This window comes from Diadema antillarum, unplaced genomic scaffold, assembly GCF_040938485.1.
Source record: "Diadema antillarum isolate AM-2024a unplaced genomic scaffold, OU_Dant_1.0 seq00000094_RagTag, whole genome shotgun sequence".
Taxonomy (NCBI): Eukaryota; Metazoa; Echinodermata; class Echinoidea; order Diadematoida; family Diadematidae; genus Diadema; species Diadema antillarum.
The window spans coordinates 261,227-273,126 of record NW_027271183.1 but is presented as its reverse complement, the minus strand read 5'-3'; the positions used below and the strand labels follow the sequence as shown (position 1 = coordinate 273,126).

Genomic DNA, 11,900 nt, shown 5'->3' with positions numbered 1-11,900 from the left:
ACCCAATACCGAGGTATTACAATTTCTGTAATTTGTTTTCTTGGTGGCATTGAACAAATAAATTGAATTGAATTGAATTACAGGACTCGGCCAATAGCGAGCTTTAGATATGCGACGCGAACGCCAAGACGACGCTAATTAGGCCAAAAATAGCGTTCTTATTACACACGAGCGCGAGACAGCTGTATATTCATATCCAATCCGGAAGGCTGCGTCGTTCGCGTCACAGAGTGGTCATGTCATAGAGGTGTTCTTAGTATATATCTCTATGGGTCATGTACAGTACGTCTGGTGACACTGCTGTACTGAGTATCCTCGCTTAATTCGTCGATAAGTTTAAATCATATTTTGACTTTACACAGTGTCCAGATCTTCATAGCGATAGGGATTAATGATTACCAAGGAGACGCCATGGGTTATTCTAATAAATTAACTGAAGAAGAAGAGATGCTGCAGAAGAAATTTGCCAAGCTTCGAAAGAAGGTAAAAACTGTGTGGTCCCACACTATTATATTGCTGTAAGGTGTACTAACTAGTACCGTATACCGTGCGTGTAGTTCGTGGTAAATAATAATAATACTAACAGTTACATTTATGCATTTGTGCATGACATCTAAAAATATGGTCTGTCTAGTTCACAAATCAATGCCTGGAATTTCTCCTTTGACTTTGACATTTCCTGTACCTGTAGGGCCAGATTATGATTATACTATAGTTTGATGATAGTCATTTTGATTTTAATTTTGTATCTTTAAAATACTTTAGATCTAGCCGTAAGTATATCATTTAATTTTCTATCTATTTTATCTAGTCTAGAGCTCTAGTATCTTAGTTTAGTTGTTACAACACTGAATATCTTCTGCCAATCAGGTGGTTATGAATCATTCATGAGAAAAGAGATGTCAGTTCGGGAAACCCACTCACAAGGGGGGCCCCTCCTTATAAGTAACCCGTCCCCCTTATAAGTAACCCCGTCCCCCTTATAAGTAACCCCCGGGGCACCCCTTATAAGGAGTCTCCACGCTTTTTTGCAATGCAACGCGAAAATGAAAGGACTGCGGCAATTCGCTTGATTATGTCCATAAAGCTTCACAAGTTTCCTAGTTACTCACGAAATTTGAGCAAAATCGGTTTGAGGCATCATATCTAAAATCATGGATTTAAATGCGATGTCAAACGACCCATGCGAATGCTGAAATGCGAGCAATTACTGGCGTGAGTGTCGCCAGGCGCGGCGGCGCGGCAATGGGTGATTTCAAGTTCGGTGCTAGTGCTAGTGCTAGTGCTATCTCAGCACTAGCACCGGCGATAAAACCGAACTTGAAATCACGTCGGTGTTGGGAGTTGACCTCAAAATTATGACGTATTTCCGGTTGCTGGTGCTGGGCTCGGTGTTGAATGTCGTCTGCTGAACCGAGCTCCGCCGATTGTGTCAGCGATTTACGTGCTTTTTCGCCATTGACTAACACTAGCCCCTAGGGATTAACATTTTCGTCATTTCAAGTTCGGTGCTGGTGTTAGCGTTGCCGTGCGAGACTCATATTCACGTCCATAATAGATGCACGTTTTACGTGCAAAGTCTATGCTAATGCAGTGGTCGCCCACGTAACGTACACGAACACTCTCGACATGGCTTCATAAATCTGAGCCTGGGAGCAAAATTAAGATAGTTGTATTTTGGGGAGTGGATGAAATTTGTGGCATTTTAATATTTCTTCCCCACTATGTCCCTAAAACTAAGCAATTATGGCTACATCTTTTAATATTTGACTGTAATCACGCGCAATCACTTTTTTCGTCGCGCAATTCCCGCGGAGCTCGCGGTGCTGTGATTCCAACACCTAGTGCTGGTAATCGATAATTTTGATCGGTATCGCCTCGTTAATCTGACCGTCGGTGTTGGAGCTCGATTTAACGCTGTTATTCGGGGGCTAGCACTAGCACTAGCACTAGCACCGAACCTGAAATCACCCAATGCTTGAGTGCAGACGTGGCGACCGAGTACCGTACTCAGTCGCCACGTCTGCACTCAAGCATTGCCGCGCCGCCGCGCCTGGCGACACTCACGCCAGTAATCGCTCGCATTTCAGCATTCGCATGGGTCGTTTGACATCGCATTTAAATCCATGATTTTAGATATGATGCCTCAAACCGATTTTGCTCAGATTTCGTGAGTAACTAGGAAACTTGTGAAGCTTTATGGACATAATCAAGCGAATTGCCGCAGTCCTTTCATTTTCGCGTTACATTGCAAAAAAGCGTGGAGACTCCTTATAAGGGGTGCCCCGGGGGTTACTTATAAGGGGGACGGGGTTACTTATAAGGGGGACGGGTTACTTATAAGGAGGGGCCCCCCTTGTGAGTGGGTTTCCCGAACTGATGTGTTAATGCTCATTATGACTTTTACTCCAGAAAAAGGCAATACAGCAGCTGAGGCAAAGTAAATCCAACCCACAAACTCCAACAACTCCCCAACCCACAGCAACTAAAAGAGGTAGGTATGAATTTATTGAAAGAGGTAATGAAGAGGTATTATTAAGAGGAATGGTTGAATGAATGAATGAATGAATGAATGAGGTAAGTGTTGCCACTAAAGTAAAAATCTATAAAGATTTTGTGTAGGCTGTAATCATTTTTGCTTACACTACAGGCTGCTTGTTAGTTCTAAAGATGTGAAAGCTCCCTTGTGTCCTGGTGTGTGGGAAGGGGATGGACTGTATTAGTACAGCACAGGGAAGATGCACATGGCAAAAAAGAGACAGATACCACAAATACAGCCAGTCACACTGTCTGAATATTCATTTTTTCTTACTTTATGACTGAAAATGTTCTCGTACTTCCCCAAATAGTGCATACCAGATCATTATCCAACCCACTTTTAGAATAGTATCAATTCTAAAAGTACAAAAGCTCCACACCATCCCCCCTTGGCCTTGGTCCATCTCCATAGACTTCATATATATACCTGTGTAGTGAAGATGCACATGTGGAAAAAGAGGTGACAGATATTATACCTTTGCCATTTGCAGTGCCCTGAAATATTAATTTTCCTTACTTTTTATTGAAAAATTTTCCAAACATTTCCCCCAAAAGTGTGCATTTAAATATAGATCGTTGAGTTTTAGTTTTAAGAATGCATAATCTCCCTCATCTAGGAGGGTGATACCCCCTCACACACCCTCTCCCTGCTCAGTTGCTTCACTCCCTCACTGGCGGAGTGTCCCCCCCCCCCCAAAAAAAAAACAAAACAAAACAAAAACAAAACAAAACAAAACAAAACAAAACAAAACAAAAAACAAAAAACAACAACAACAACAACAACAACAACAACAACAACAACATTTGAACATAATTCTTGTCCCATTAGAAAAATATTCCTGCATATGGTTATGTCTGTGACTTATAAAATACAAATTTAACTAATGTTGTCCTACATTCTAAATGAGAACATATTTATACATAACTGGTCTTGAATTGTTACAACTAAGTGAAAATTGACCGATGTCTAAATGATCTAGCACTCTCATCAACTGGGTGTTGAGTTGGCTCAGTCGGTAGTGCATCTGCCACACGATCCAAAGGACCCAGGTTTGAACCCGAGTCTGGACTGAGCAATGTTGTGTGTAATCATACCGTCCCCTCTGGCAAGAGGCAAAACACTCTGTCCCTCGGATAGAACATAAAATGGAGGTCCCGTGTGTGACAGAGTCACAACTCATGCATGTAAAAGATCCCGCTTCATTCATTCATCGCAAAGAGCAGGGTGTTTAACCCGATGAAGTGGACCTGCCTCACATTCAACTGGACCCCATGGAAGACTAGCTTTGCATAGCTGAATACGGCTATCCAGCCATCTTCTCAGATGGAAAAATGAACAAACAAAATTGATAATCATTGAAATGGGATCTTTAAGTAAACTGAAATGCAGCTTACTTCTCAAATTTTTAATTTTTCCTGGTCTGTTGCTTTGCTTCCACAGCTCTAGATTCTACCGCTTTCGCAAATCAAAATGTTGGCCTGTATCACATGATGGTTGTCTGTAAAATGGTTGTTTCTTAAAATGCTAGTTTCAAATGAAGAGTAAAAGAGTATAGTATGGTATCCAAAGAAAGAGAGACAATTTAGAAGGATATTTACAACAATTATGTCTTGTTACTCTAATTTCTGCAGATAAGAACAAACTTTGTAACTCAAAGAACGAATTTATCATTTTGCAGACTGAGCCCTCTCAGATGTTGCACTATGTTTGTGGAATCAGTTCTGTGTTCGTATCTGTTCCATGCAAACATTGGATTCTTTCAAAGCTAACCTGAAAAACAGTCCTTTTCACAAAAGCATACACCACACAGCTGACACAAGTTTGTAATTGTCTGTAGCATATTGCATTGTTTCTCCTTGTCCTCCTATTTCATAATGTGCCTCAGAATAATTTAACTATGGGTAGATGGTGCAGTAGAGATGCCTATTTTTGTTATGATTATGATTTTTATCTTGTGTGTGTGTGTTTATTTGTGTCTTGGAAATGTCATCTGAAAATTTTGTTTCCCTTTTCCCGTCCCTTTCTCAACAGCTGCTGAAACAAGCAAAGAGGATGCCAGGGAATTGGCTAAAAAGATCCTTGCTGCCCAGGTATGTGTTTTTACTCTTTAAGTGCCACATTTGCACGCCTGACTTAGTCAATGGTGTGCAAAGTTCGCATATTTTGCTCAAACGCACAAACCTGCCCAAACCTACCAGTAAATTGCAAAATGCTGCATTACAATGGAAGCCTCATTTGTGATTTTCTTCCTCTAGCACGTGTAGCTTGCATTGAGTGGTGATTGAATATCATCAAATGGCGTTTGCTATTGGATTTGCGAGTAAATTCTGAATTTCTGTCACTGTTTTGTGTGCCTGAAGGATTATAGCAGCTACTGGTAATTTCAAAGAAAGATACTGTGTAAGCTGTTATTTTCGCAAGGGTTTGATTTTCGCGAATTTTGCGAATCTCGGTTGGATCATGAATTTAACAACACGCACAAATGTCTCCTTGCACTTTGTTAATAGGGCATTAACGTAAGTGTCGGTGTCGATTTGGGAAAACAATATCTCGCAAAAATGTCTATGACCTCGTCATTGGCGAAAATATCTGTACGCGGAAATAACAGCGTATACAGTAAACATAGATTTGTCATAAAATTTACATCATATCAAAGCTTGGCATTTTCTCTGCAACTTTGCTCTTTGCATGTCCAGGTAACAAAAATCTATAAAAAGTTACATAGATTTGAAAAACCAAAGCATGCCTATGGTGCAGTCTCAAAATAATGTGGCACACAGGGGGTTTACACTGTGGTGCATATAGAGTTGATTCTCGAGAAATGTGAAGTGTGTGATCAAATCAAATCAAGTTTGAAGTTGGAATACCTGAGTAAAAAGAAGACTTCATGCAGAACCATTTATCAACAGGATCATGTGGTTATCCCCGACTATTAATGCAATTTCAAAATGCATGTGAGCTGTAGTATCAAATGTTTGCACATAGGAATTGATTTTGGGATGCATTTGTAGTACTTTTCAGCTTGTTGATGATGAGAAATCTCTGTTCATTAGAATTATTCATCTTATTGGAATAAAAACAAATTATACACAATGTACAAACCAAGGAACTATGCATTTTTATTGTTCTCAATCAGCAAGCAAAGCAGACAAAGCAAGAAAATAAAGAAAAAGGCTTCAAGAGATCTCGCAACCTTGAAAAGAGGCTTCGTGATCCAGACAAGTCCAGTGGAGCTCCAGCATATCAACCTTTCAATGCCTCGGGGTCAAGTCCTCGGGGGTCAGATGACCATTCCTCTTCATCAGGGGGAGATATGAAGAAACACAAAGGACTATATGACAGGTAAAAAAATGGAAAAGTCTTGCTATTGCCATGAAATATCACCACAATGAATTTTTCTTCAGTTTGAAGGAGTGTGTGTTTTTCACTTTTTTAAATTTAGTTTTCATTATTATTATTATTTTTTTTTTTTTTACTGCAGTTTTATAGGACGGAGCAGCTGGTCGTTATTTGGTGTGCGAAAAATAGTATACAAATAATGAATGTTTATGAGTGCAATGGACGGAATATTTCATGGGGTGAATGATGAAATGATCCATTCAACGAGGCGCAGCCAAGTTGAATGGATCAAACATTTCATCTTTCACCGAATGAAATATTCTGTCCATTTCACAAATGAAAAACATTTATTATTTGTTTTATGTAACGCCTAAAATGGATCCTTGTCATTTGACGTATTATTGATTTAGAAACAAGAGAGAATCTGAGCGCTTTCCGCTATTGTGCTGTAGCATACACACTGCAAACGCAAGTGTTTTACACGCGTAGTGTGCCGGGCTCTCAGCGAGCGTGCAATGAAGCAAATCGTAGGGATCCAAAATTGCATGGTAAATGGAGCCACGATTGCACGGATGATGACGTCATAGTGAAATGGACCGAATGATCAATGTCAAACAACCAATCAAATGACAAGGATCTCTTCAGACGTTATATACTAGGTGATTAAGATTTCCGGATTCACCTTTGATGCTTAAGTACTTACTGTTTGAAAAGATATGGTGATTTTATGATTTTATGCAGTCACACCCAATGTGACTGCTTCTTGTTAAGCAGTCTGATGTTTTGTTAGTTAGTTAGTAAGTTAGTTTGTTTATTTGTGTGTTTGCTTGTTGTTGTTGTTGTGTGGGGGGGGGTTTGAGGGGGGGAGGGGGGCTGTACAGCACACTGTGTTAAATATTTCAAATCAATCAGATGAGATACTGCTGGAGTAGACATTCATGTTGTAGTTATCTATGCCTTTGATAGTGAATTTTCTTCCTGCTTTCCCCACTAAGCATTTACTTTGATATCACATGCTCACATTTAGAAGCCATCACCTGCATGCACTCACAACTGCAAGCAGCTTTTATTGAAAGATGCCATTAGATGGTAGAATGACAGTTACCCAGATTTTGCCTGAACCGCCCTCTGGTTTGGCATTGAAAATGAAGGAAATCACTCCTATAAACCACTTGATATTTTGTTTTACTGCCATGGCATTTTACAGTTTTCTGAAAATTAAGATCAAAGTTTGCTGTTAACCCTGAATATGGGATGATGATAATACCCATTTAATACCACACAATCTGTTATTAACAAGTTTAGATAAGCCCTTTTTTTGTCATAAGACTCCCATAGATTTTCACAAACCACAGTTGTTTATCTAAAAGATTGGGTGCTCTGAAATTTTATTCACAGATGTATTATTCTATTAAACAATACAGACACATTTGCTATTTTTCCGGTTATTCTCACACAGATTTGTCAGCAAAGGGACATTGGAAGATGAAAAGCGAGAATCCAGTAAGTTATCTAGTAGATATGTGGTACACTTGTAGTGAGTAAAAGATGATAAGATTTTTATTGTACAGTGGGTAACTCCTCAAGACCAAGGTACATCCTTTGTAAAAAAAATCAGTTTACAGTCTATGTTGCAGTTAATTATCATGTAACCCAAGAACGTGTCATTGTGATCAAACTGTGATGTACATATTATTCTGTGTATCTGTTGATGAATACCAAAGAATGATATGGACATTTGAAATGAAGCAGAATTAGATGATCAGCAGGGACTTTTCACCATTGTTATCTTCTTGCGGGTGTAGGGCAATTACCCCCTGGGCAATTACCTCGGACACTTTGACCGTAACCCTAATCCTAATCCTGAACCTAATCCTAACCTTAAGCCAAATTCTAACCCTAATTTTTACTCTAACCTTATCACTACTGGGGGGGGGGGGGGGAGTGGTTATTGCCCTGATATGCTTCTTGCATCTGCAATCCTGTGAGGGACATCCTAACTTGGCAAATACTCATATTCTGTGTCTTTATCTGTAGCAATGTGAAGAATTTTCAGTCTATCAATCCTTGAGGAACTGAACTCTTTGTTTTTCTTACACATTTAATTCCTATATTCTATGTTTGCATGGCTGTTCTGTTATTTTTCTATTGCAATGTATATAATATGATGTCAGTTATTGGATTAATGAATAATGGCAATAAGGATACAGAATGTGGTAAAAGTTTATGGAATAGATGCCAACTGCTGCATTATTCATTAGTATTCAATCGTGTTCACTTTCCTTACAGATCAAGAGACGTCATTCAGCGGAAGGCGGCGAGGAAACACGATATATGTCTACTGTCCAAAGATCAACCAGGAGCTGTGCAAGGAAACATTCTCAAAGTTTGGCTCCATCGCAAACATCTCCCTGGAACCGGACAGAAAGTACAAGACTAACTGCTACGAAAAATGTTCTAAAAGTTTAAATCATATTTATGAAATTGTTTCACTCTGATTTCGTGTAATGAGATTCCCCCCCCCCCCCTCCCCACTGCCTGCCACAAAAGTTGGATGTTTTTAGCGATATGTCGACAAATTGAAGTCTGTCTCTCAAGATGGGACTATCTGATACAAGTCTAAAAGATAGAATGCATGCAGCTGTGTTTCCATGTGCCCTGTGGTGGTCATTATAAATGGATTATTGTTGACCACAGTGAGGTATCAACACTTTAGATCATTTACACTGGAATTTTACTGGTACTCCGTTAAGAAAAAAAATCTTCCTTGAATCAAATCAGAAGTAAACCTCCTTTCACTCTGAATGTTTGAATTCATATGATGTCATGTTTTGTGAGAAAAACTCGTGCAATTAGACATTTTTTTTTTTTTTTGGGGGGGGGGGTAGGCTAATAACGCTGGTCATAAGAAGTAGTATTAGTGCAATGCAATTTTTTTTTCAAACTACAATGTATGTAAGTATTTGACTATTGCGTTACCCATTTCTGATGTAATTTTGTCAAAAGATCTGTGTAGTTCAATATTTCAAGCATATGTTTCTAAGCTAGTTGCCAGTGATGTAACCACCCAATGTAAATGCATTTGCTTCATGGCTGCTATTCATGATCCTCCGTTTTCTTTCCAGCTGCGCCTTTATCACGTTTGACGCACTGGATGCGGCGGACAGCGCCATCGAAGCGATGAACGGCAATATGGTGAAGGGCATGACGCTGAAGGTAGCTCTTGCCCGGAGACAGCCCTCCCTGGAGGCCGTCCAGAACAACACCAACTCTCCCTGGACAAAACTGGGTGAGAACACACTGGCAAATGGCATATAATTCAAATTTGACCATGCATCACAAACTGGCAAAACGTTGCCCGACTTGATTTTATTGGAGGACTCAAAAAAAGGTGAAAGGGTCAACCCAGGCAATCTTTAGTTTTTCATATTTTCTGAAAGAGCTACGTGTACGTGTATTCTTTTTCTACATAATTTTTAGGTTTTAGGATAATAAAATGAATAGGAAAGCATGTTTTTAGCAGGTTGTTTTTAGAACACTTCTTTGTAGAATAGTGTCACTAGATATGTCTTAGAGGCCCCTTTTCATTTCTTTAGAAATTTCTGTAAACATCTTTTACGTGGTCTTCACTTTCAACTTTAAAAACGTTTGAAAGGATAATGCTACTGCTTTGAAAGTTGACGTTAAGCATGGACAAAATATGGTTATAGAGCATGCTTAATTTCAGCCTAATCTAATAATCCCTTCATTGCCGTCCCTCCACCCCCCTCCCCCCGGCTCTATCATCTACTGAATGTAGGGATAAGCATAGTTACCCTTCCTTTCCAGTATGTCTTAATGACTCTTATGCTAAGAACGCATCCTACTTTCGATTTTCATTTTATCATTTGATGGTCAGCAGATGTGTTTATTTTTTTTTTATATCCCTGTCATGTTTGAAGTGAAGAAATCACTCATATGAATCAGTAAATTTTGTATTAATTTCTGTTGTTTTGTATTTTTTTCCCCCTTCCAGCTGGTGGCATAACCAAGACGAGACACAAGGACCAGAGGGAAGTTGTAGTATACGACAACACATTTGAATAGATGCATATTGGACTGGCTGTAAAGGCAAGCTGGTGTTATGAAGCTGAAAATTCAACTCATCGTGCCAGCAAGTCACTTCAGATTTGTGACAACAACAACAACAAAAAAAAAAAAAAAAAAAATGCTTAAGCAGGCTTCAGGCACAATCTCACTGTAAACTACACGTATAAAGATATTCGGATGTTTAGCCTTTCCATTTGCACTGCAGTGAAAAATTGTGGAGTTTAAGAAAAAAAGACGAGTTCTTGCCGCCACTGTGACATACGAGCATGATTCGAGCATAATTGGCTGGGCAGTTTATTGCATGCAAATGGCGGATCCAAGCACCCAAGAGGAAGTATTGTTACAAAGTTTATTAATATGTTTTTGTGATGAACATTCTCAATGCAAACTGTCACAGTGAATTTAACGTCAAAATGACACTCCAGTCTTTGACTTTTTGGGTGTCATAATTCTTCACTATCAGTGTGAATGGCTCACTCTTAATCGCAACCATGTACACCATGAAAGCCATCTTTAAATCACAACTGGAATGCAAAGCAGCCATGAAAATCTACCAGCATTGGAACCATCGCATCGGCGAGCCAACTTTGAGGGCCCACTATGTGTAAAGCCATTTTGGAACAGGATTCACCTGTTTTGATACTAACATGGAATGCCAGACTTCTGCAAACCGCTGTGGACTCGACACCACGCGTCAAACAAGAAGTGATTTACGCCATCTGTACAACATTGTGGACACGAAGCCATCTACGAAAAGATCTTCACTCTTTGTCGAATCAGTTGCGATAAGGAGAACCCTCGGTTTAAAGTGTGGCCTGTGAACCATCATTCACAAATTACCATTGAAATTTGAGCCACCATTAATCCATTAAGGACAAGTCCCGAGTATGACCAGGCAGGTGTCTATGGGAAATGCTTGTTGTAGCAAACTCACGTGTCCCTCAACGGGTTAATATTGTAGTTATGTACAAAGTGTTTGGTCAGCTGCTTTTCTTGGTTGGCGATGAGAAGTGGCAATTATTCCTCTGCGTACTCATTTTCTTCTCTTTTTTGAGCTAGATCAGCTGTGTTTTATGATTCAACTAAAATCATGCATTTTCCCAGAGAGGTGCATCAATGAGACTGGATTTAGTAGGAGTTATTACACCCTATGACATCCTACAAGAAACCTAAGATATCTCTGTCTTACTCAAAGCAATTTTAAGTAGAATCTATCACCGCTGAAACCCCAGTGCCTAACCAACTTAGGCAATTATTCTATCTATGCGAGGTCAACTTCAGCGAGGTTGACCGCATGTGCCGAAGACATGTACAAATATTTATTCCAGTAGCTGTGAATGCACACATGGGTATGTTGAAAACATACAAATTATGAAGTGACTCCTTTATTTTCTGAGGAATGATTTTCAACCTTTGTTGTTTCTGGGGGGTTTTTTCAAATAGATAATCAGTGTCGAGTGACTTCACATTTTTTAATTTAAATTTAATTTTTTTTCTCTATATCTGTGGTGCATTGTATTCTTTGAAAGATTATGGCAAAAGGAAAATTAGCAAAATTGTTTGTGGCAGTTCACCATGATTATGTTGGCAACATTAAGCCTGTTCTTAAGTCTTACTGCAAATTCAGTGTTTGTTATTATTATGTTTTCTTGCAATTTGATTTCTCAATTTTGTAAATAAAATGTAACATATGTGTAAACAAATGAATTGCCAAGTTAAGTGTGCTACCTTTGTTTACCATTAATATTTCATTTATTTGCAGTCTGTCATCCAGATTGTGTGTATACTTGCAGTGCACAAAACAACAATTTGATTCTTTCAGCATCACACAGTCATATATACACGTACACTGTATATGAATATAATTTTTATATATACATATATGTATATATATATATATATATATATATATATATATATATATATATATATA

General features: G+C 38.9%; 1 protein-coding gene across 1 annotated transcript; it reads left to right on the top strand.

Annotated features, from left to right (window-relative positions):
* Nucleotides 1-288: 288 nt before the first annotated feature.
* On the top strand, nt 289-10,015 carry LOC139726614 (negative elongation factor E-like). The gene is made up of 8 exons (XM_071637602.1): nt 289-483; nt 2,413-2,494; nt 4,571-4,629; nt 5,676-5,881; nt 7,338-7,381; nt 8,168-8,306; nt 9,004-9,167; nt 9,894-10,015. Exons 1-8 carry the CDS (start codon nt 412-414, stop codon nt 9,962-9,964), a joined length of 837 nt encoding a protein of 278 aa, XP_071493703.1. The 5' UTR covers nt 289-411; the 3' UTR covers nt 9,965-10,015.
* The last annotated feature ends 1,885 nt before the right edge of the window (nt 10,016-11,900 follow it).